The following is a 27181-nucleotide window of genomic DNA, read 5'->3' on the forward strand; positions in this document are numbered from 1 at the left end:
CCCCCCCCAACCACTTGTACCTTGGGATAGCTGCTTTTAATCCAAGATCTGTCCTGGGGTCCGTTCGGCAGGGGATGCAGTTATTGTCATAAAAACAACTTTTAATCCTGCAGCGCTGTGCCTAACGGCTGGGGCTTACATTTGTATATGCATTAGGCTGGCACCACCTCTCAGTCCTTCCTCCCCACCCTCCTCATCATTAGGAATGATCCAGGAACATTTACTGCTGTTTGAGCTTTGCACAGGTGTATTAACGCCCATGTTCATTATACACACAGGTGGGGAATAGGAAGCAATCTGCCTGGAGCATTCCTAATGATGAGGAGGGTGGGGAGGAAGGACAGAGAGGGTGTGCCAGTGTAATGTATATTCAAATGTAAGCCCCAGCCGTTAGACTCAGTGCTGCAGGATTAAAAGTGGTTTTTATGACAATAACTGCATCCCCTGCCAAACGGACCCCTGGACAGATCTTGGATTAAAAGCAGCCATCTGAAGGTAAAAGTGGTTTGGGGGGGGGGGGGGGCAGATTGTGGGTACAGAGTCGCTTTAAACCAAGTTACAATTTTCAAAAACTGTGAGCTCTTCTTGTAAAACGCTCTCAATCCAGGTTACTCTTAAACCAGGGCACCACTTGCATATAGTATTTATGAATGAACTTATGTTTACTTGCATATATATTAGTATTTATGAATGAACCAACTCCTATATTCTGGTCGTCTACGCAGCACCAACCACAGCAAGTGTGGGCATGTCTGTTGTTCCAGGGTACCATCTGGACTGATTTATTAAGCTCTGCCTAGGTTTGTGTGGGTTTGTTCTGGGTGTGTTTGTTGGCTGTTGAATATATTGATGCTATTAAAGTAGCAGCTAAAAAATAAACCTCCAGCGTGCTGTAGAGATCTGACAAAAAGAGACAAAGCTCAGCTAGCAGTTTTATGAAAACACATATAGAAAGCAGGAAAACTGTGCTGAGCCCTGGCAACCATTCGTAAGGCATTTATAGCACTTATGTCTGACATATCTGCTCAGCAGCACTTGCAGACATTTTTCTGTACATGCCGTTTTATAAACTATACAAGAGCATTTATATGGAAGATCAACCAGCAGCCTGATACAGCAATGAGAGAACCAGAGGGGTTCCTTGAAGCTCCCGAGCATAAAAATCTTTATCTGGGGCCACCATGGAAATGCCAAACAATGACTCTCGTCATACATTATTCTAATGTACTGACATATAGCATAATGACACAGCCAAGTCTAGAGCTATAGCTTCTCTAAGTTATTACAATGACATCCCATCATACTTCTATACCACTTACAATGTCACAATGAAATAATACAGATGGAAGCACAGGTCTGGTGGTAACTGGATTACTGCACATACAGAAAAAGAAATTCAATGCACTTATCCTATACATTTTCTCCTTCAATTAAAGTCAGCTCACATGTCTGTTTCAACAATTCCTTCCTTCAAAATAAAAATTGTGGAAGATCTTTTCTTAGAACTCTGCATTGTGCTGTTTCTCTATTATTTCTGGAAATTAAGTTTTTTTACTATGGAAATCGTACCTGACATGGATTTCAATGTGTGGCACACAGTGAAAAAGGACCTGGCAAATTTATTAAAGAAGTCCGGCAGTCCCCCCACCCCAAAAGTTACACAAATCCCCAATATACACTTATTACGGGAAATGCTTATAAAGTGCTTTTTTCCCTGCACTTATTACTGCCTCAAGGCTTCACTTCCTGGATAGAATGGTGATGTCATGACCCGACTACCAGAGCTGTGCGGGCTGTGGCTGCTGGAGAGGATGATGGCAGAGGGATACTCAGTGTCCCCCCAGTGCCCTGTGTCCCTCAGTGTCCCCCCCCCCTGCCATCATCCTCTCCAGCAGCCACAGCCCGCACAGCTCTGGGAGTCGGGTTGTGACATCACCATTTTACCCAGGAAGTGAAGCCTTGATGCAGTAGTAAGTGCAGGGAAAAAGCACTTTATAAGCATTTCCCCTAATAAATATATATTGGTGATTTGTATAACTTTTGGTGGAAAATACAATACTTACATACTAAACAATTTTCGCCAGACTTCTCGTTTAGGGTAGCTTCACACGTACCGGATCTGCAGTGGATTTCACGCTGAGAGTTTGCAGCAAAATCCACTGCGGATCCAGTAATGTGAAGCTGAATGGGTCCCATACACGCAGCAGATACATTACTTGGTCGGCAGCACTGATTGGCTGATGAGGAGCGAGGGGAGCCGGGAGCCTCACACAGCCGTGGCGGCAAGCAGTTAATGTATGCTCGGGGCCAGGGCGGCTGGCAGCGGGTGAGGTTAAAGGGGCCGAGTTACATACACGCAGCGGATCTACTGCAGGTATGGGAACCATTCAGCTTCACAGTACAGGATCTGCAGCGGATTTCACATGGATTTACACACGGTTTTAAAACTTGAAGCATTATACATGCAAATCTTTCCTGTGTGCTGGAAATAAAAATCTGCACTACCCTGTACTACTTGTGTTTATATTAAAAATTCCTTTTATACGCGCCCTCTGTGTGAGTGCAGCTGTAGACACAGCAGCTTGTTTTGTGCTCTGTACAGACATAATCTGTTAATCTCAGAAGTAAAAGTATCATCTCCTGATTTCAGTGATGTTGCCGGTGTCCTTTATACGTAATGTTCCAAATCTTAGCTTCCTAATTAGTTCTCCATTCCGGTGCTGAACCTTTTCCAGCGCCAAGCCCGGCCTCCAGCAGCTGCACCATGAATTCACAGTATGACCATTTATCCACAGTCTACACTTGCAGAGAAAAACAAAATTAAGAGATGTGGTGAATACTTTAGCCAGGGCTACACTATATTTCTGTGCTTTCCACTATTTGACTTACTGCTTAAGAAAACTGGTGTACTGTATGAAATACCATACAGAAAACCAGGGACTCCTCTGTCCTGACATTGCACACATGGGTATATCTATCATGATTGCAGGCACTCTAACACAGGGGTGGGCAGTTCATTCTTCCATGGGGCCACATGATAAATGGAATGGTCTCAAAAGGAGGGGCCGGCGTGCATACCCCTAGCTATCTCTCCCTCTCCCCCGGCCCTCACAGAGCCTCAGGGCAGCTTTTGCCAACTCCTATAGCTCTGCCCCACCCCCTGTAAGCAGTGCTACAAGCACCTGGCGGTGCCTGTTGTCCTTCTGTTTACCTGGCCTGGCGCAGTCCCCCCTGGCTTTCATTTCCCCCACTCTCCGGCACATAAGTGACGTCACTTGTGCGCCAATGAGCTAGAGTAACAAACGCCGGGCAGGGTGAGTATATGTGTCTCTGGGGGTAGGGGGGAAAACAGGGGCCCATACCCTGGCATACACTGTCAGCAGCACTCTGAACATTACGTTTTGGGGCCCCATGAATCCTGTATGCGGTAAACGTAATGTTCAGAGTTCTGCTGACACAGTGAGCATATCATTGATTTAGCAGCACAGACCTGACACGGGCCAGTCAGAGACAGTTAGCGGGCCGGATGTGCCCATGGGACGTACAATGCCCAGGTCTGCGCTAATATGCATCCTGAAATAGGAGAGCAGGGCAGGCACACCGACTATAAGCATAATAATAATCATAACTGATAAAACAATCATGTTCTGCATCCAGGATGGAGGTTGTATTACAAGTTTAGCCAGTCACACAACCATGGCTTTTTTCCACATTTACATAATAAAATGATACACAAGTGGAATATTGTCATGGACAAGCTTCATATAAAGAAGTTGTCCCAAGAGAGGCACTTCTTAATTACACTGCTGGGACCTCCACCGATAACAAGAATGGGAAATAATAAACAGAAGCGGTTTATAAATCTTCGCTGAGTGACAACACTGTAAAAAAAAAAAAAAAAAAAAAAAAAGGACTGTACTTACTTCTCTTACAGCCTCAGTCATCCCAGTCTCCTGTCTGCACCACCTCATAAACCAGTATTCCACCAGGGTCACTGACTGGCTGAACTAAGGTGTTACAGCCCTCACCTGTTCAGGAGCTCGAGAAAACCTCTGCACCAGAGAATAAAAGCATTTCTCTGCGTTGTGGAAGCAGACAGACATATATGAAAAGTACCATACGTTTCTCTGACCTAACAGGTTTAAAACAGTGTCAGTAGTTTGGAAGCGAAACCGTTAAACGTTGCTGGATCTGTCAGACGACTTCTATCTTTAAAAAAACAAACAAACACCATTTTCTATGTTCTATCAAACAGAAACCTGTCCTAATCCATTCAATGTATTATCAGAGCTTACGGTTTCCTGTGAGGGAAAGATTCAATGAGTATTGCCTTCAGAATCAGATGTGTAATTGATTGCCTCTGCCTTTATATTGGCTTCCTAATACAATACCTAGGCTCTTCTTGTGATTTTGGTGAGACGCAGGCTGCTGGGTTATAGATTACTCCATCATTATGGACCGTCACTCTGCAATAGGAATAGATAAAGCTAACCGTGCCCAGCTCCCCTGGTATCACAGTCTGTGTGAAGCCTATCAAAGTTTCATGAACGTCCTGAATCACTTAAAGAAGGAATCATTGCTCGCAGCTGCTCTTTTATCTGCATCTCTTTCCCTGGCTCCATGTTTGGAGCAATGTTAGCTTTCAGCGTCTATGATTATCCATGATAAGAACACAAGGACAACTGTATAACGCCAGATAAGTCACTTCCAGTAGACGTCTATTTCCAGTAATGACAGTGTGGTCACAGTACAGCCGGAGGTTTTCCTTTACTGTCTGGCTAGGAACCATTACTTTATAGAGTCAGGGGACTGGTGTATAGCTACTGTGATACTATGACAATCCATTTTCCCAAACCTTAAGGGTACAAACCCACACACCGTATACGCAACAAATACGCAGCAAATACGCAGCAGTTTGATGGTGAAGATTTAATGCTGAGTTCAGTTATTTAGATCTAATCTGCTGCGTTTTTGCTGCGTATTTGTTGCGTTTTTGCTGCGTATTCGCTGCGTATCGCAGCAGTAAATACGCTGTGTATACGGTGTGTGGGTTTATACCCTAAATAACACTACTATTGTATGTAGTGAAGTTCATTACCTTTTACAATGCTCCACCCTCACCATGGCAACCACAGAGGCCAAAGGTCCACCATCAAATGGACTATGGACCCGGGAGCAGCGTGTATAGGTCCTTCACCCTTCTGAGTATTATGCCAGAAATAACGTCATTTGGATTATGTAGCCGTATGGTGGGTCCCTGCTATAACAGATTCAGACAGTAACTGAATTTATACTGAGAAATTCACCTTGACGTGGCGCGCATATATATATATATATATCTATCAAGGAATTCCCCACAGCACAGCTTAGAATTCAAACGTGATTTATTTCATATCCAAAGCAGCAATAAACAGTGCAACACAGCAAGGTGAGTCTGATGCGACGTTTCTGCGGCCTCCGACTCACCTTGCTGTGTTGCACTGTTTATTGTTGCTTTGGATATGAAATAAATCACAACGTTTGAATTCTAAGCTGTGCTGTGGGGAATTCCTTGCTATATTCAACGGGCTCCTGGTCAAAGCCGTCCCTGCTGGCACTCGGATCCACTACTAGTATAGTGCTACCTATATACTGTGATATCTATCTATCTATCTTAAGTATATATCGCCCACATCCCACAGCAAAATGTTCATATCTCACTTATAACTCAAACATACGCAACATACGCAAGGAACTAAAAACAGATAAAAAAACCCTGTTTCCCCCCAATATAAGACAATGTCTTATATTAATTTTTGCTCCCAAAGATGCGCTAGGTCTTATTTTCAGGGGATGCCTTATTTTCCCATAAAGAAGAATTCCCATTTATTGTTGAACAAAAAAAATTAACATTTACTATACAGACTGTAATGATCTCCCACAGCAGTTCCAGAACCACTTGTACAGCAGGGATGGTACTGCAGCTTCCGGCCTCCAGGGGGAGCTCATCACAACACACTCATACAGCACAGAAGGGACAGTGTACAGTATGGGGGGCAGGCAACAGGATAATGGCAGACTCTGTGCAGCCCTACATCTGGAGGTAGGGGACATTGGGCATGGCGACAGGCCACAGGCCTCTTGATGCCTTGCCTGTACATTTACAAGTGACGGCCCCAGAGGGGAACATCAGGGTTGGCAGCAAGTGACAGTCTTCATGTCCCAATAGATACACAAACATACACAAAAAACTATCAACAGGTGTGTGTGTGTATATGTTCATTGTCCATATTTGAGTTAGAATTTGGAGGTGATCATTTTGCTGCATGTTCTATCAGATTGAACCTCAATGACAGAACGCTTAGGGTTTGCATGAAAGTCTGCACCTTTTTCCTATGCTCTGCGCTTAAAGGGCAGGCGGGGGGTAGGGGGTGCTGCAAGGTGTCTAATTTATCACAATTTATGCCTGCTAGCGTTAATGATGCGGACCTGCCATGCAGTCTCAGCCTGTTTTACTAAGTGGCATGTGCCTCTTAGTAAATCTGTCATGGGGGTGGGGTCATACTAAATTCCCCTCAATATGTCTACTAATAGAATCCGGGGGGCTAGAGAAAAGCTAATCACTGATAAAAATCTTGTCCAAACCTATTACACAGTCAGTATTTTCTATATACATCACAGTATAGCGTTCCAGTGCTAAACACTGCATAATGCTAGATTTAAAAGTCATTTTATGTTTTTTATGAAGTACCACACATGTATTCTGCACCTAAATTTATATATTTATTGCATTTTCAGCATTGTAGAGGTCATAAATTGTCCAACGTAACATATTCCAGTGCTGAGATCCCTACCAATCCCTAAAATGAACAGGCAGCAATGCTCAGTGCATTCTTTATCTTCGGCATCACTCAGCTCTGCATTGACAGTGGTGCTCAAGGTATTCTGATTCCCTGAGAAAATCAATAGACTTTTCATTGACTTCCTATGTAAATCCAGTCAGGGGCATCAGAGGTATAGCTTAACGCAGATGCCTGTTCATTTTAGAGATTGTGGGGGTCTTTGCACCAGAACCCACCCTAAAACAAAATTTCTGACATGTCATAATTTTCTTTAAGATACATGTATCATTTAAAGGAATGACTATCCAATCAAAGAGATACAAATGCTGCCCTCCTACTGACTGGCAGCCAAACCTGTAGTTTAAAGGTCTCTTTTTCTAGATAGGATAGATGTTTATTGTTTAGACTGTGTCATTAGTGTCAAAAATGCTCTATTAAATGAAAAACTATTGCCTAATACGAAAATATATATATATACAACTTTACAGTCTTAAATATAGCAGTATAAAAGGCACAGAAATCCACACTTGTACAACAGCAACCCAAATTATGCAGCATAGGGAGACCTCATGATACAGGATGCACTACCATTACTAAGCCTATAATAACAGGGCCAACGATACTGCAATAAAGTAATACAGTATGCAGACCTGCCTGCTCTAACCCTGTAAACATATAAACAGATAAAGCGACCAGTGCAAGATATGAACATAAGTAAAGTGCAAAAAACCTGGGATGCCGCCTAACTTAGGTCAGGGTTTGACAGCATTGTTGGCGCTGCTATTATAGGCTTAGTAATGGTAGTGCAATCCCTATGCTGCATAACCTGGGTTGCTGGTTTCCAAGTGTAGATTTCTGTGCATTTTATACTGCTGGATTTTGCACAAAGTTGTATATCTTTATTTGTATATTTTTTTCACATTAGGTGATATTGTTTTACATTTAATAGAGCATTTGTGAAGCATTTGTGAAGATACTAAAAGGTATCTATCTACATAGGATAGACCTTCAAAGTTATGATTTAGGTACTGAATGTGTTTTCCATACAGCATCCCACCTCCTCCACATTTGGATTTTGGGGGCTGTACATGGTTTCTGGGCAGCGAGCATTGCCTGGACAGCTATTAGTCAATATTGTTGGCTGTATAGTAGACAGTCTTTTCTGCCAAACATAACACTCTACAGAATACCTTGCAACACAATAGACTTTTGATTATTAATGTATGTTTTTACAGGCACCCTCTCCATACACATTATAGAAAAGTCAAGCAAACCCGCTGATTTTGGCCAACTTCCTAATGTGTATGGGGGCTATATAACTTTCCCCTGAAAGATGAAGTTGAGGAAGAGTAGGATTAAATATTATATATTTTTCTCCAGGAAACAATCCACCACCAGTACAGTGCGGTGGCAACTTACCCTTTTTCTATTTAAAGGGGTTGTCCAGCGCTACAAAAACATGGCCACTTTCTTCCAGAGACAGCCCCACTCTTTTCTCCAGCTTGTGCGGGGTTTTGTAACTCATTTCCATTGAAGTGAATGGAGCTTAATTGCAAACCGCACCTGAACTGGAGACAAGAGTCGTGTTGTCTCTGAAAGAAAGTGGCTACGTTTTTGTAGCACTGGATAACCCCTTTAAGGCACAAGAAAGTTCTGCTGAGCCGAACATACATGCGTATAAGCAAATTGCGAGACACAGCTGAAGAAATAGTCTGCCAACAGCTTTTAAAGGTGTATGGCTACCTTATGAGGAAGAATCTGTGTAAATTTGTGAACACTTTAAGGAGCATGGAGCAAGAATAAAGACGTAATAAAAAAATTCATCTCATGAAGACAGATTTCCTTCACTAAACTTCTCCCTATTGTTGACCTAGAAAATGACTCATGCTTTACTACTAGTTAGACCCCATAACGCATGTGCTCTGTTCTCAGTATGTGTCACTGGTGTAAAGCATGCTCAAAAATGAAACTTACCTTTTTGTCTTTTTAGCTGTGGGAAGCTTCCTATAGTAGTGGCCTGGATTATTTCTACAACTATCTGATACCTAAGGAGACAAAAATAATCAAATATGAGATAAGTAACAAAATTTCCTTTTGTTACAGGACAACTGTAATGTCCGTCAGGATACAATTTACATATAGTAGTTTTACAGATGGGAAGCTATACCATTCAGGCAAACGTAAAAATTAGGATGGGTTCACACTACGTTTTTGCAATCTGTTTTTTTTTTTTTTTTTCAAAAAAACGGATGATAAATTTCCATTGACTTCCATTATTTAAAAAAAAAAAAAAAAAAAAAAAAATTTTTTTTACACTAACTTTTTTGACTAACCTTTGACACTGTCCGTCAAAGAAAAAAACGGATCTGTTTTGATCCTTTTTTTTTTATAATGGAAGTCATTGTAAAAATGGATGCACATAGTTGCATCCATTTTTTCCATCAGTTTTTTTGCAAAAAAAAATAATTAAAAAAACGGATTGCAAAAACGTAGTGTGAACCCAGCCTTAGAAATGACAAAAGGGACTCAGTGGCGAAAAAGCTACAATGTTGCATCTGCTTTGTAAACTGGGCATTATTCCTTGTATATAGGGCATAAAAAGAAAAAAGTTTGCCTCCTGAAACCTAAGCCAAACGTATCCATGGACTTTTATTTACCAGATACCTGATAGAGGCTGAAAAATGAGTCCTTTTTAACCCTGTTAGGCTATGTAAGCATTCTTGCATTCTTTAACTTGCAACTCTACAGTAAGCCATATAATAGATATGTTCAAAGCCTGAAAACACCATTATATTTCATCTGATGCTACTGATATATAACTGTAATGCTTATAAACTGTATTCACCTCCATAGAATAAAGAGACAAACCTCTCCCCAGCTCATATGAAGCATTACACAATGCCTATTCAAACCAGTGGGCCATCAAACCAGACAGGCCACATGCTACAAAAAAAAAAGTTGCTTTTTGCAACATCTCATTACTTTAGTTATAAGACGAGGTCCAACCTGTATATATAAGATGGATTGTGTAAATCAGATAACCTTTGACAGAAGTAACAGTTGAAATAGCCAATTATATTGAGGGGGACTGATAGTAAAATAGTTGAGCTGCACAAATGGATGAGTGTGTGATACATTATGGTGATTATGCTTTCCAGAGTATATTCACACTAAAGTAAATGTGGTGGAATTCCGCAGCGGAACTCTTCATCATGGAATCCCGCCTGCCTCAGTGTGCCATAGCATGTCTATGGGCGGGTTCACACTACGGAATTCTCGCGGACAATGTCCGCGGAATTCCGTCAGCTGTCCGCCCGCACAGGCACGCGCTTTTCCGCCGGCTCCATAGACACCATTCTATGAGCCGCCGTATTCCGCAATCCGCTAAAAGAAGTGACATGACACTTCTTTCAGCGTATAGCGGAATACGCCGGCCCATAGAATGGTGTCTATGGGGCCGGCGGAAAGGCGCCCAGATGTGCGGGCGGACAGCTGACGGAATTCCGCGGACATTGTCCGCGAGAATTCCGTAGTGTGAACCCGCTCCCACCACCCTCCGCACAAACAATTAACACACTTTGAAGGTGAAAGGAAATCCACACTGCACACTAGACTAGACACTAGAATGCACTTTAGAATGATTGGCTGGAGATTTTCAGGGTAGAAAATCCTATAGTGAATCCACAAGCAAATTACAGTATCAGCAAAGTAAATGTGATTTTTGAAATCTCATCTATACACAGGCTCATCTATATAGTGAGCCTGCAGCAAGTCAATTTATGTTAATGTGGAAGGTAAAATCCAAACCAAATCCACAGCATATCTGCAACAAACAAATCTGGGTTTTCCTCTATGTTCCTCTTTTTGCTTTCTCACACAACAAAACTGGGACTTGGAATACGGTGTACAGCGATTCGATGTCCATTACATCAGTATAAAGTCTGCTCACTCTGAGAGCAGAAATTTTACCAATGTGATCTTCCTATACATACACGTTCATGACATGTCAGAAGATCTTTGTGACAGGATTTCTTTCTTTACGGACAGTAGATATTTGAGATGTCAGATTAGATGTCAGACTAGCACAGCAGTCAGGTAATGATAAGAGAAGCATCTAGATGTAGCTACTTGACGGTCGGCATTTTGTGCAGCGGCAGAGCCAGTTACAGACAGAATCCAATAGAACAGTCCTCTATCACAGATAATGGTTGTGTCAACTCATACCTTAGATGGAGCCTAATAAGAGATAATTTTGGCTGTCAGTGGCACACCGCAGCTCTGGACTTGGCACAGACAGCTATTTTTACATCAAATGAACAATAAGTCGCCAGGCAACAAAATTGTGTTCTACTACATCAACACGTAATCAAGTACATAAAAGCTGGAAGGCTTATTGCTTTGTTTACAAAGAAAGAAAAAGGCCCCCACCCCTAAAAAAGTCATTATGAAGACAGGTCAAGCAGTGATGCCAGGCTCACAAAACTGGAATATGGTTGTTTCAGGCTGGATTTACATTAGCATAATAGGTAAGATTTTTTGCATCTGTACTAAGACCATAATTCCCAGCATGACGATGGGTCTGAAGACCCGAACTGGCAGCTGTTGGTTTTAACCATCAAACTAGTGGTCAACTGGGACTTGTGGCTATAATTTGGATGTGAAAATGCATTGGTAATATGCTAGTGTGAACCCAGCTGTAGTGTCTTTATTGCAGCTTCAACACCTAGACTCCACAGTTCTTTTTGAGGGGTTTTCCCATCTCAACTAACATAGGTAACATTAAGAATCACATGGCAGTTACCTCACTCAAAGCCACTGTATTCAGATCCGTGGACAGGTATTCTTGCAAATGGAGGGATACTGCCAAGATTTGATCTCTGTAGAGGAAAAAGGCAGGGTTGCCCCCTATCACCCCTACCATTTGCTGCATTAGGCCCCATTCACACTGAGCAAGAACAGAGAAATTCAGCAGTGGAACTCTCTGCAGCGAAATTCTTCCATTCTTGCTCCGTGTGAACGGGACCTAACTCAGGCATTTTAATTATGGTGGTGAGGAGGAGAGGGAATCCCTTTTTACCGATGATATGCTGCTATATACGTCTGGCCTGGAAAAATCTATACCATCCATAATTAATATTGTTAAAGAGTCACTGTCGTATTTTATAGTTTTATTTTTTTTGCAGAAATCAATAGTCCAGGCGATTTTAAGAAACTTTGTAATTGGGTTTATTAGCCAAATATGCCATTATCTGCATTTAAAAAGCCTTTTCCTAGGTCCCCCCCCCTTCCCTCCTCTTTTCCATCCACTGCAAAAAAAATCAGGAAATTGTGACTTGTTGCATCAGACACAACCCTGTCTGTTCTATAGAGAGGGGAGGGGGGAGTTAGCCAGCTGAGAGCAAAGGATTACACAAACATTGAGCTGGGTGAAGCTGTAATCAGAGCTCAGAGAGGTCAGTGGTGACTGTCAGAGGAGATAGAGGGTGATGTATTTGTAGATTAAATCTTTGTTGTCCTGTTTTGGTGTTTTTAGCTCTCTCCATAGGAGAACAAAGAAGACAGGGGGGAGAGCATTAAACTGCTTTTTCATGATAAAAATGTATTTTTCAGCTAATAAACCCAATATGACAAAGTTTCTTAAAATCATCTGGACTATTGATTTCTGCAAAAAAATAAATTCACGACAGTGACACTTTAAGGAGTTTGGTAAAAAGCCAGGATTGACCATCAATTGGGATAAGTCAGTAGTACTTTCTCTTGCACCCACCTCCCCCATCTTCCCCTTGTCTGGACACTCCGCTCCGGGTAGAAAACAAATTTAAATATTTGGGTATCCTGGTGACTCCCTGTGTACAGTATTATATTTATGAGAATCTACAGCCCCTGCTGAAAAAGAGTACTTTGAAGGTGGATTGCTTGGTTAAGGCTGCCCCTGTTTGCTATTGGTAGATGTACAGTAATTTATTAATAATGATATTGATGCCCCAATAGCTATACATCTTGCAAAATTCACTGGTTTCGATCCCCAATATGTATTTCAAGAGGAACAATACACTCTTTAGAGACCAGATTTGAAAGAATGCCATTGTCAGAGTACGCCTTGAAAGTTTCAGCAGGGAAAAACTGCCCGTGGGCGGGGGGGGGGTTGGGGGTGGCAGGAAGGGGGGCAGTTGTATGGCATTTCCTAATCGATTCAAATGCTGTTGCAGCTTTTGAAGGGATGGGGACAAGTGGATGGTCTTGGTGTCTCTCGCAGATGTGACACTCCGTTGGCAGCTGTGGGGGTGGGTCAGATGCTCACAATACTCAAAATATCAGGTTTCACACTATATACACCTGTATAGAAGCCTAAAACAGTAGGCTTTTGGAGCTATTTGAACTGAAGGGGTTCTACCCATGGAAATGAAATGGTGTATACTTATTGAATGAAGTATGGAAAGATGTGTTTGGTTATCCCATTTGATCAGCTCCAGGAAAATTATGCTCTTTCTAGCAGTCCTTTTATACACATATGACAGATTTTTGAATCCAAAGCCAGGTATGGATTTGAAGAGAGGAGAAATCTCAGTCTTTTCCTTTATGGCCTGTTCTTTGTTTCTAGCCTGTTCCTGGCTTTGGCTTCAAAAATCTATTACACAGATAAATTCCCTGTGTAATAGTAATTTCTATCAGTATCTCTAACTGACAAGCTCTGCAAACACAGTCTGGGAGAACAACACTACGAACATTTTCTCATCCCTTATTATTAGAGGTCGGTAGTCATTAGAGGCCATATCATATCCCTACACCCAACTAGGGGTGGACAGAGGATATTGGGGTTTACCATTACACTTACTTCGAAGCACTACCTATTAGGGCTCCTTGAAGTACTTAATTTAGAACAGTGTTTCTTAATTCCCCAAGATTCACCAACAGGTCATGTCTTGAGGATTTCCTTAGTATTTCACAGGTGATATGACTATAGTTGATAAGTCAGGTATTATGACAGGTGTTCTTTGTATGGAAGATCCTCAAATCATGACCTGTTGGTGGGCCATGAGGACTGGAGTTGAGAAACACTGATTAAGATGATTACACTGAACTAGGAATACAGGCGCATTATGTACCAGGCCCCGAAAACCATCGCTGGACCCACCAAGCACCCCCAATGTTACAGAAATGATTTCCAGGATGAATGTTCTCATTAGACTAGAGAGAGGGGTTTATTAAAAGAGGAAATGTCCTCGCAAATTCAACAGATTTGGGAAATATGGATTCACAGGTTGGGCCTGCCAAGGGTAATTCTACTTCTGGTATGCAGAGACCCCACACAGATGTCCATTAATTGTATGACATGAGGTTGTAAGGGTTATAAAACAAGAAGGAAGTGACACACGTACTCATTGGAGGGGCAGGCAGGACGACAGTATATGTGAATGTAAGGCAGTTATGTGATGGTATTCTGCTGTAACTTTTACATTTTTGTTTGTGCACAGTAAAAAAAAAAAAAATATTGCAGGACTCCTCAGGTTGAAAGATTTTTGCATAAACATCAATTTAGCAAACTTGTCTCCTTCTCTAGGTTACCAACCACCACTCTACTCTAAAAAAAATACACTGGATGGTGTATATACACTATAGCTATATAGTATACAAGATTAAATATATTATACAGTATTCATTCACTCATAAATAAAGTGGTGGTTGGTGACCTACAAAACGAGCTACAAAAACGAGGGAGGGAAAGTTCAGCTTATCAGGAAACAGCAAGTTTGCTAATTGAATTTATTTGTAAAAATATTAAATTACAATTACTACAAGTTTACCTATTTCTTTTAAAATGGGAACACCCCTTTAACTAATCATCATAAGAAATAGATACAAGTTGGGTATAATTGAATCAGTACTCTATTTTAAGAAAGGAATCTATGGAAATTCCTGTCTGTTTACTTATGACATCAGCCCTGATATCCTTTCTTCAATGGGATCTTGTTAGTGGCATTTAGGCACTAGTGTGTAGTCCTCAGATAGTTATAGAATGTCTTTTAGACTCATGAGGAAGTGGGATCCTATGACTGTACAATTACCTATAATAGACGTCAGCATGATGTACGTGAATGGAGCAAGTGGGCACAGCTTGTGACATCACTTACCGCCCACCACATTCAGAAGCACAGAAGCCAGAAGTGGAGAGACTAGGTATTATTACAAATTAGTATTACCTACTTATTTTTCCTACTTGGCATATTGAAATCTGTTCCGTCTTGTTCATTTAGGTATTTATTTAGGTAGTTTATCAAGTTGATGACAACTCTTATAAGGCTACAGCAAATAAAATATAAAGCTGAAAAAGGGTATGCAGTCATCTTCCATTGGTGTACATATAATATTTAAGGGAATCTGTCAGGTCTCTACCAGGTAGAGCTGCAGACAGGTGTGGCACTTCAGCTTCCAAGGAAAATGATTGTACAAACAGATAGCTGTGGCACTTCAGCTTCCGAGGAAAAAATTACATTTTATAACTTGGCAAACGGCCAGCAAAGACAAAAGCATCACTTGTTTTATCTCCCTACGTCCGCAGCTCTGTACCTGGTACAGACGTGTCAGATTCCCTTTAAGTATATATACAAGCCATGCATATGTTATGATAGCGGTGACACAATATAATCCTCAGAATCGGGGCACATAAGGGTCTGTCTCCTAGGTTTCTGCTCTCATGTGCATTAGCCCAGGGTGCCATGCTAAAAACTGCACAAACAGTAACAATGATCTTCAGTCAAATGTAAACTATATAGAAACCAGCTTCAGGGGTTCACTTTGTTTAATTAAAGGGGACTTCTTTTGTCCACGGGTAGATTATGCATGTCAGTACAAACATTATCCACATATCCCTCCAGGGAAGGAAAACCTGTTGCCAAGGGGTGCCTCCTAGTTGGGAGATCACCAAACCACCCTAATATGTAGCCCCTTAAAGGGGCCACTTTTGCACCACTCTTGTCTCTAGATTGGGTGGGGTTTGAAACTCAGTTCCACTGAAATAAATGGAGCTCAATTGCAAACCACACCTGAACTGGAGACAAGAGTGGGGCAAAAGAAGCCATGTCTTTGGAGTGCCGGATAACCCCAAGTACTAAATAGGGTGCCCCCTTTTGTGTCAAAATCTAACTGAGTTACAAGTATTGCGTAATGACAAGGGTTCACCAAAGACAGACATCCATCCACAGACAGCTGTTTTGGGGTATTTTCCCCTCGCTAGTGTAGACCAGAATTCTGGCTTAATGGGGGCAATAAAAAGTAGACCGACAAAACACAGCAATCATTGAGTACAGGAAGATAAGCGGAAAAAAAAATCCAATAAAGTTTTCACTCAAAAGTTTCCCCTGATATATTGCCCCATATAAATTTAAATATGCAAAAAAGGGTTTGTGGAGCCACAGTTGCGAGTCCAACTCGGTTACGAATATTGGGACACAAATAGGGAAATACCAGGGTGGTCCTTTTGCGTCAATGCCCTAACTCAGTTTTAAGTATTACGACATGACAAGGGTTTAAGAAAGCCAGGTATCCATCCACAGACAGCTGTTTCAGCATATTGCCCCTCACAACTCAGTGGGACTTTGTCTCAGGGTTATTTGGTGATCTCCCCACTGGGAGGCACTCATTGGCAACAGGTTTTCCTTCCCTACAGGGATATCTAGCTATTCCTGTGTTTTGAGACTCCACAGACTCCTTTTTTGCATATTTAAATGTGCAAATGGGGCAATGTATCAATGGATACTCTTGAGTGAGTATTGCTTTGTTTTGTCAGTACATTCATTAGTATAGTTTTCACATAGGTGTAATACCTGGTGTGAACAGTGCCTTAAACTAAATCTGAAAATCTGTTTTATAACCACCTCCTGTTACATATAATAAAACAATGTACCTTAGCTGTTTAAGGAATTCTATGTCAGAGCTGCTCGTGATGAGCTTGATGAATTCCTCATAAGATGGGGCATATGTATAGGCCTTCTTGTGCCGCTCATTCACCTGTTCCCTGTATTCCAGCTGGCTGAGCAGCATCTGATTAATGTAATCCGGATCACTCAGCAGCTCCACCAAGGGCTTCAGCACTGAAGAAACAAAATGAGGACATGGCAAGATGAAGGACACCTGAAGATTCTATGCCCTACACCAAGAGTTATCTTGCACTACTTAAAAAAATACACTAAGCAAACCCTGAATATATTTATATATATATATATATATATATATATATATATATATATATATATATATATATATATATATACACATACACACACACACACACACACACACAATAAAAACTAAACATTTATAATAAAAATATATATTTTAATACATACACACAAAATGATGTAAAATTATGCAACTTGACAAATGTTTCAAAACTTTGTGTCTACAGTTCCTACGCAAACTTGGTGTCTCCATGGTAACAGACTACAAACAAATTATGTAGTCAGACTCTGCAGTTATTCTTCCATCTGTACCCCAAGGAACTACCCCAATGTATTCCTCTGACACTGGACAATACAGTGTAATAAGAGCCTTAGTTCTAAATAATACATAGTATTGTCTTCTACCTGTCATCTATGTCTTTGGACAAATTGGTGCTAATAGGACTGTAGGAGCGAACTACAAAGAACTTGTTTGTAGTCTGTTACCATGGAAACACGTATCCACATGAGCTGTAAGCACCAAACCATTTTTAATTAGGACTTTTAGCAAATTCTTATTTCAGATGCTTTGGAGCAATAAAAATAATTGGTTGAAGGTGAATCTTTCCTCTGTGGACTAAAAATATAGAAAATAAATGTGTCTGCTGTAAAGAATTATAATAAAGGAAATAATACAATAATAAAACCTATTCTGTTTTAAAAAGATTACAATGCTTTGGTTCTTGAGGGCATATAAATTGGGAACCAATTTTTCAATATCAAGTAGCTCTTCAAATTGAAGAGTACTATCAAATGCTGTCATTTGGTTTGAAACATGCATAAAAGAACACGCCATTTTACTTAATCTTTTAAAACATAAAGAGCCTATTATAATAGTAGCATAACATATATGACTAATAAAACGAAGGCAGGACTTTGATTTTCACACACCTTTGGTGGCAAGTATTTCAGAAAGAACAATGCGCAAACTGCGAGACTGGGCATCCCGGCTAGGCATCAAACAAAGAACAAGAACCTGGGCACAAGTCTGCAGAAACCGGAGCTCCTCCTCAGTGTTTTTTAAGCAGGGATGAAGAGCAAAGGGTCTTGGCTGTTCATCCTGTCTGAAAGAAAAAGGAACAAAACAAGAAGGAAAGCAAACACACTGAAGTTAAATGGAAAACACACATTACTATATTATAAAAAATACTCCATATCTCATCACTGTACCATTTTTTCAATGACTGGTGCACAAAGACAGGAAAGTGGAGGGGCCTGTGCAGGTTTGAATTGAAAAAAAGGGTCTTCAAGGGGAAAAGTTAAAAAAATCCCCCAATTTGGACAAGTTAGGCAGTAAACTACTACACAGCAGCCTGTTGTAAAGCAAGTAGTGATTGACAGTTATCTCCGACATGTAATGCAGCTTCCCAAAGACTAATGTTTATTCCAATACTAACGCGCATTAAGGGTACGTTCACACTGCGAATACGCGTGAATACACTGTGTGACTTCAATCAAGCGGATTTTGCCAGACGGCCCTTGCTCGAAGTTCCACCCATCCCATAGACTCAATGACATTTGCTGGCGGATTCCGCCGGCCGCCCAAAAAATTGACATATAAATTCTTTGGGTGGATGTTGGAATCCGCCAGCAAATATCATTTGGGAGGCCGTCCGTCAGAATCCGGTTGAAGTCTCTGCACATATTCCATAGTGTGAAGTACCCTAAAAGTAGATATCAGAGGAAGCTCATTATGTATGTATAGGTATCTGTGCCAGGACCAGGGCATTAACTGCCCTGCAGTTCCTGACACAGCCACTGGTATCAGCAGAGGAGCTGCTTCCCTTCTTACTTCTGCAACTCAGCATAAGAATTAATATTTTAAAAAAAAAATCACTTTGTCGTTAAGGGGTATTGATTGCAGATTTATTTTAGCACAAGGCCTCAATGTAACAAATTGTGAAAAACATGAAAGTGTTTGAAGACTTTCCAAATGCGCTAAAAACTGATATAAACTACAACATATTTTGCTGATGAGTTTGGGAAACAATCAAAATGGACACAACATTTTATACTACATATCACTGCTCAACCAAACGAGGACTTACTGAACTCTGTGTAAAGCCAAGGTATGGCACGGTCCAAATACAACCTGGAATGGACCATGCACCTTACTAAAAGTGACTGGCTATTCCCTGTGGCATGGTATTATGGTACTGTCCTATTGTCCACATTATGTCCTAATCAGAAGTCACTTTTCAAGTGGTGGATAAGCATATAATTTCACCCCAAGACAAGCTGTCATGACGACTTTGTAGAGAAACACTGTGTACTCTATGAAATTACTTTAAGAATACTATATGAGCAGAATAATGTAAATAGCAGTAATTTTCCTAATGGTTATGCAGAGACACATAAGTTATCCTCTACCTTCTAGGTGTAACGTCATAAATAACTACTCCAGCTAATGAGGAATAGGAATCAATAATGGAGTGAAAGCAGCAATCTGTCTAGTCTGAAATAGTTTGCGAGAAACACAATCAATACTGACCTTCAAAATCATGAGAAAAAAAAGAAGAAAAAGTATGACAACTAGGTAATAGAACGCAATGGACAACAGTGTAGTCTGTATATGTGCTGCTCCTTATGACTGCATTTATGGATTCATTAGTATTCACCTCCTGAGTAGTATTGGGTGGAAAGGCCGAACTGTTCGGGTTCAGCAACATTCTCTCAACTTTCGGCACTTGACTCCCTGTGGCTGCAGCCCTAGAGAGAGCCCTGGAAAACATGGATATGGCCTATGGCTGTATCCATGTCTTCCAAGACTCCCTAGGGCTGCATCAGACCTCTGCAAACGCAATGAGTCAAAAGCAAAGTGTTCCAAACCCCAACAGTTCGGCATCTCCGCTCACTACTACTCCTGAGCCAGTGAGTGAGATTACTAAAGCTAAAACACATTGGAAACTCCAAACAATACAGGTAGGTAAGAAACAGGGCCCCTGTTCTGTCAGATGAAAATACAGAATGGAGAGTCCTATAAATTCTACTATTAGTAAAGCTAGTCTACTAAAGGGAAGCTGAGTATTCAACCTGCAGCTCAAAGAGTGGACATTGGGGAAAAAGTCCTTGGAAGACACATCGCAAAGGAAGAAAGAAAAACACAAAAAAGACAGAGTGAAGGGAGGGTGGCCACAGCAAAGGCAGAAAAAGAGAAATGAAGCAAACCTTTAATAAAGACCTATGGATAAAATTTATTCATATTTTGCACCAAAATACAAACAAAACAAGAGCTAAAAAAAAAAAAAGGCTTTCAAAAGCATCCATAGCATTTTGGATCAGAAACCCACAGCTGTAAATCGATATAACACCTTCATGAAGAGAACCCATTGGAAAGCTAAAGGGTAGCCAGTGATTAGCTGGTCTCTGTAATCTGCACTGGCTCAGGGGGCAGGGTTCTAAGCTGGGCACCACTGTATATGCCCTAATAGGACTTTTCTTAATGATTCATCTTTAATGCACTGTATGCTGACCTTTTGACTTTGCAGCAGAAAGGCTGTCCCAAGTGGATATCCTGGTGACCTTAATAAGATGTTGACAATAACCAGCTTTTGTATCCTTCCCTAATACCATGATCCAGACCTGAAAGGGTTAAACCAGAGCGAGCTTCTCCTTGCTCTCATTATTCCTTGCAGAGGCTGATAATCACACAGAGAAGGATTACAGATGCTCACTCCAGTTTGTTACCTAGTGTTTGCAGCCTTGAGGTCACAGAAGTGTGTAAACAGATTCTTCACAACATCATTGCAGACCACCTTTACAATATCAATGTGAGCAAGCCGACAGCGGAGTTGTCTGGTCAGCTCCCAAAAGTCTTCAGAGAGCAGATTGTAGAGTTGACCATTGTCTTTGCTAAGTTCTCCGTACCATGACAGAATGTAGTCTCTGTAACTGTAGTCAAACACTGAAAAACAGGAAGACATGGCAAGATGTAAAATGAAGTGCATGAAATTACAAAATGCAAATACAGGGGATATAAAAAGTCATCACGGTTTTTGTTAAAGGGGTACTCCAGATTTTTTTTTTTTTTTAAATCAGCTGATGTCAGATTATTCAGATTTGTAAACTACTAAAAATCTCAAGGAAGATTTATTTAGACCAGCGTACTCATATGGCAGTCTTAAATTTAAGGGGTTATCCAGCACTACAAAAACATGGCCTTCCAGACTTTCTTCCAGAGACAGCACGACTCTTGCCTCCAGTTCAGGTGTGGTTTGCAATTAATCTCAATTTACTTCCATTGAACAGAGTTACAAAACCTGCAACCAAACTGGAGACAAGAGTCAGGGCCGGCGTCAGCACAGGGCTTACCTGGGCAAGTGCCGGGGCCCAAGGCATCTCGAGGGGCCCGGTTTTCTGATGTTCAGCCCGCTCACTGCAGTCCAGGGTGTGCACTGAACATCAGAAGACACAGGAGACGGAGCAGGACCTGCACAGAGAGAGAAAAGGGTGAAGGACCTGATCACATGACCTTAAGGTCCTCAACCTCACAGTGTGGAGAGCAGCCCGATAGAGAGGAAGAGGGAGAAGACTGAGCTTTAACTGCTGTGTGTCAGTGTCCGAGTGTGTCAGTCAGTCGGTCAGTATCTATATCAATAATGTATGTTTGTATATGTTAGTGGTGTCTCACGTTATTGTGCATAGTGTGTAAATGAGGGGCCCGCTGAGGCTTGGTCGCCCAAGAGCCCACAAAAACCTGGAGCCAGCCCTGACAACAGTGGTGCTGTCTCTGGAAGAAAGTGGCTATGGTTTTGTAGCACTGGATAATCCCCATTAAGCCCTGTCCCTGACCCTGCATTGGTCGCAGAGTTTGCGCAAAAATCTACACCTGTGCATGGCTTACATCTATTTCCCCATAGCAAATCTTTATAGAAAACCTCTCCTGCTCTGGAAAGTTCCTGATACTGACAGAGGTGGCAGCAAAGTGTACCATGGAACACACCACTTCCTGCAGGACACACAGCAGCTGATAAGTACCGGAAGCTTTTTAAATAGACGTAAATTACAAATATGACACCAGTTTATTTAAAAATGTTTTTTGCCTTTGGAGTAACCCTTAAAAAAGGGGTGGCTTGAGGAGTGAGCATTTACTTTAATGCCTTAAAGCGACTCTGTACCCACAATCTGCCCCCAAACCACTTGTACCGTCAGATAGCTGCTTTTAATCCAATATCTGTCCTGCGGTCAATTTAGCAGGAGATGCAGCCCTGTGTCAATTTGGCATGGCCTAGAGCAGTGCTTCTCAATTCCAGTCCTCGAGCCTCACCAACAGGTCATGTTTTGAGGATTTCCTTAGTATTTCACAGGTAATATAATTATACTAATCAGGTATTTTCACAGATGTTCTTTGTACGGGATATCCTCAAAACATGACCTGTGAGGTCTAAGGACTGGAATTGACAAGCACTGGCCCAGCGTACCCATGCCCTAGAATTGCAAAACCCCCCCCCCCCCCCATCCCTCCTCCCCGCCCTCTTCATCATTAGGAATGCCCCTAGAACAATTTCTCCTATTCATCACCTGTGTGAACACTGCACATGTGCTTGATCGTTAAGGCCCCTGTGCAGTGTTCAGACAGGTGAGAAATAGGAAAAATCCTGCCAGGGGGCATTACTAGTGATGAGGAGGACGAGAAGGAGGGAAGTTGCAATCCTAGGGCATGAGTACTATAGGTCACACCAGTTTGACACAGGGCTGCAAGTTTAAAAGTGTTTTTTAGGACAATAACTGCATCACCTGCCGAACGGACCCCAGGACAGATCTTGGATTAAAAGCAGCCATCTAATGGTACAAATGTTTTGTTTTTGTTTGTTTTTTTGAGGGGGGGGGGAGAGGAGAGGAGAGGGGGGCAGATTGTGGCTACAGAGTTGCTTTAAATATTCTAAAAAACAACAACAACAACAGGTTTTTCACTACAATAGGAAGTCTATGGCACTTTTATTCTGCACTATTATATTCCTTAAAAATGCCTTAGAATAAGAAAACCAGAGGAGATAATCAATATAGAGCTGGGATATCCAGGGAATATTACAGCGATCACTTTCATATTCCTGAGTAAATTGATATGACAGACACCAACCCCTGATTAAATCTACAGCGGCTCCTTCCACTATTCACAAATCTCTCTACCCGGATAAATCTCTAAATATATCACTTTACATTATTAACTTGAAGCCAGCTCCTGATGTTTGATCACTATGGTGACTGAAATTTGGTATCACAGTTAATATTTCACCCCCGGAGAGAATGACTGTACTAACTCGCTGCCTGTCATTCCGGAGTCACAGGCGATGTGTGTGTGCGCGAACAGGGGCCGCAACCTCAGGAACTTTTATTGAGGAGTATGATGCAAGTTCTGCTGGGGGGGCGGGGGCACGTCCATGTTAAAGGGAATGGGTCATCAGAAAATGTTGTTGAAATCATGTTTTTACGTTAAACATATTTTATGAGAATTTTTGGGGATGCTTTTGGTAATTTATTTCACGACCTACATTACTCACAAAAAGTTAGGGATATTTGGCTTGCGGGGAAAATTTATAGAAAACTTTAAAAGTTCAGACTACAGTGATATCATATTAGTAGGGCATTTACGGTAAGTAAAAGCATGTAATGGGAGATTTCCTCATCTAAACTAAATAATGACAACAACATCAGTGGCAGGTATGTAAGCCGTGTACCGGGGTGGGCTCCCCAGGATACAGCGAAGTCAAGAGCGAGAGACACGACTCCAACACCAAGTTAACTCAAACAGTAATTTTACTGAAATGCACCAATACTAGTACCACAGGTACTAAACCCTCACAATAATACAACTAGTGGAGACTAGGGATGGTCCGAACAGAGTTCGGTTCGGGTTCATACGAACCCGAACCCTCGGTAATGATTCCCGCTGTCTGCCCGCTCCGTGCAGCGGGCGGATCCAGCAGGAGGACCGCCTGGAAAACTGGGATACAGCCATAGCCATAGACAGCGGGAATCTGATGCCGAGCGTTCAGGATTATACGAACCCGAACATCGGCAGGTTCGGACCATCCCTAGTGGAGACCCCTGTGCTGCACAGCATGTCGCCACACTGTATCTAATCCGAATGTTCACAACTTTTACCTACCAACAGTCTCAGACCGGACGCTATTTACCTCTTAATACCCTCACAAGACAGGAACCATTGTGTATGAATGCGTTACACAGGCACACTTGCGGTGTAGCACAGCGGTTTACAATCTTAACAATAAATCTAGGCTTGTGGCCTAATACGAACAAGAAACATAACTAAGTAACTACTTGTAGGCCGTAACTCAGTCTCTCATAGGTTGGCATGCACGCTACTGTTTCGGGCCTGTTTTACATGAACATTCGGTCACTGTGTGCCAACATCCAGTCCCACGATAGCGACCACCGTTCACAGCAGCGCGATCCAGCGCAACCAATAATGTGTTCCCGCAGCCACAGTCCAGGAGTTGAATCTCTCTCGCAGAGGATCAAATGGCCAGCAACAACAGCTGAGCTGCACCACAACTAGAAGTCCCAGCAAACCGATTCCCAGTCTCGATGGATCAGGATCTTCACCAACAGCTCACAGGGAAAAATGGCCGCTCTCCTTGACAACTGAAAGACCGTTAGTGATGTCACAGACATGTGACCAGTCACATGTACTTCATGTTAATGCTCAACAGTGGCATCTTTTGGCCAAAATTAAGAATTGCAGGTACAGTTACAATGACATCTCCTACAGGTATACCCCAACACAAAAGGTCAAAGTCTCAATAACTTGGCATGTGACAGGTTGGCACATGACCCGCAGCCTATTCATTTTCTATGGAGCTGCAAGGAAGAGTGTCGTACATTGCTCTCTAAGGGCGGGTTCACACTACGGAATTCTCGCGGACAATGTCCGCGGAATTCAGTCAGCTGTCCACCCGCACGGGCACGCGCTTTTCCGCCGGCTCCATAGACACCATTCTATGGGCCGGCGTATTCCGCGATCCGCTAAAAGAAGTGACATGACACTTCTTTCAGCGTATAGCGGAATACGCCGGCCCATAGAATGGTGTCTATGGGGCCAGCGGAAAGGCGCCCAGATGTGCGGGCGGACAGCTGACGGAATTCCGCGGACATTGTCCGTGAGAATTCCATAGTATGAACCCGCCTTAAGACTGTTCCATAGAGAATGAATGTAGTTGTGGGTCACGTGCAGGACCGGCGCCTCTATTCAAAACAATGGAGCCGGGATGGAAGGGGGGAGCTACCTGAAAATCGCCAGGGGCACGGAGATTGGACCCCCCGCTTACTTGTTCCCTATCCTGTGCATAGGGAAGAGTAAGATTTAATCAGAAACCTTTTTTAAAGCATCAATTACAGCTTGAAAACAATGTTTCATGCTGTTCACAGGTCAACTTATTGTCTGCTGAGCAATACATCCCACTCTTCCTGAAGGGTGGCCCTCAGGTCATTAAGGATGTGGGGTTCAATATATTCTAAACCTTGAGGCATACCAACATGGAACAGTGTGAGGAAGGGGCTCCTCCAAAGGAATAGTGGAGGAGGGGGATCAAGAAACTATCCTGTGTTCCAGAAGGCCATTGTTTAAAGACTTCAAATGGGTATATGGAACTAGTTTTGGACTGATGAAAGTAAGAAGGTAACTAATAAGCAGGAACAATTATAAAAATAAAAGGTTACCAGATGGTTCATTGTGAACATAGCCTCAAAGTAGTTTGGCTACTCCGAAAAGGCAAACGTTGCCAGCTCCTTTCCTTCTACTGACTGGCTATAATGACGCCAAACAGTTTAAAAGCAAAAAATTTGTTAAGAAGTAAAAGCCTTTCTACAGAGAGCAGTGATGACTGTCACGTATGAAAAAACGTCACAACACACAATAAAAACTCCCCAACAATAGAACAGCAGGCCTGCCGTCTATTGCCAATATTACAATTCCGCTGCTGTATGCTGTGCATTGTGTTCACCGAGGGATTTAATGAATGATAATAACATTCGCTTTGAAAACCTTCATCTGAGATCAAGTTATCCAGATTACACAGCGAGGTTGGGAGACCACGTAGAATAAAGATCAATTCATCAGTCACATTTGAAGCATGAAAAAGCTAAAAAGTAGGAAGTTGTCTGACCGAATACAACATTTATGAATAATGAAGCCTCTTATGTTCATTGTAGTGTCAGATTTCTTATTTCCTACTTCTAAATTCTTTTATTCCACAGATCTTTATACTACAGTATCATGAAAGCTGCATACAGCCTATGGCAGATGTCACAGAATAAGCAGCTATATTTTCTGAGGATAATCTGAACAAATCACCATTTCTACATATCAAAGTCTTGGATGCACGCCTTACCGTTGCACTTTTCTTTTGGTGTTTAAAGGGGTTGTCCAGCGAAATTCTTTTTCTTTCAAATTAACTGGTGTCAGAAAGTTATATAGATTTATAATTTACTTCTATTAAAAAATCTCAAGTCTTCCCATACTTATTAGCTGCTGTATGTCATGCAGGAGATGTTGTTTTACTTTCAGTCTGACACAGTGCTCTCTGCTGACATCTCTGGCTGAGACAGGAACTCTGTTTTCCATGGGGTTTCATAGAAAACCAAGAAAGAGTTCCTGTCTCGGCCAGAGATGTCAGCAGAGAGCACTGTGTCAGACTGAAAATAAAACATCTCCTGCATGACATACAGCAGCTAATAAGTATGGGAAGACTTGAGATTTTTTAATAGAAGTGAATTACAAATCTATATAACTTTCTGACACCAGTTAATTTGAAAGAAAAAGATTTTCGCTGGACAAACACTTTAATGTCAATTCATCATTATCAGTTTTAAAAGATTTTACTTGGATATGATCAGCACCAATGACTACGCTGGGGGTGGGGTATCATTGTATTTACTCAGCTTTTTTTGAGCCTATGTCCCAAAATTTTGCACAATTTTATCAAAACTCTAATTATCCGAATTTACTTTGACTTTGCAGTAGTAGCTTATTCATGAAATTCAACACTATATTTCCCCCATTGTATCTGCACCAATGGTAACACATACTGTAAGTATTCAGGACCTTCAAACATATTATTGGTATTGTCCATACTACAGATTTTCCACTGACATACCTGAGACTTTGCAGTTTGTTTGCTTCTA

The 27181-nt window shown here is 41.7% G+C and overlaps 1 protein-coding gene across 3 annotated transcripts in view; it reads right to left on the bottom strand.

Annotated features, from left to right (window-relative positions):
- Positions 1-27181, bottom strand: part of SNX25 (sorting nexin 25) — a 117279-nt gene that overhangs the window by 42461 nt on the left and 47637 nt on the right. The window contains exons 1-5 of one of the 3 annotated variants that reach the window (XM_069977732.1): positions 24320-24383; positions 20726-20942; positions 17930-18102; positions 16726-16912; positions 8796-8866 (exon numbers count right to left, since the gene is read on the bottom strand). In XM_069977732.1, the coding sequence (XP_069833833.1) occupies positions 8796-8866; positions 16726-16912; positions 17930-18102; positions 20726-20942; position 24320 (649 nt within the window). In that variant the 5' untranslated portion in view covers positions 24321-24383. Of the gene's footprint in view, positions 1-8795; positions 8867-16725; positions 16913-17929; positions 18103-20725; positions 20943-24319; positions 24384-27181 lie in introns of those variants that run through there. The other 2 variants (XM_069977730.1, XM_069977729.1) reach the window with 2 other exon arrangements.

The sequence above is a fragment of the Dendropsophus ebraccatus genome, chromosome 7 (assembly GCF_027789765.1).
Source record: "Dendropsophus ebraccatus isolate aDenEbr1 chromosome 7, aDenEbr1.pat, whole genome shotgun sequence".
Lineage (NCBI taxonomy): Eukaryota > Metazoa > Chordata > Amphibia > Anura > Hylidae > Dendropsophus > Dendropsophus ebraccatus.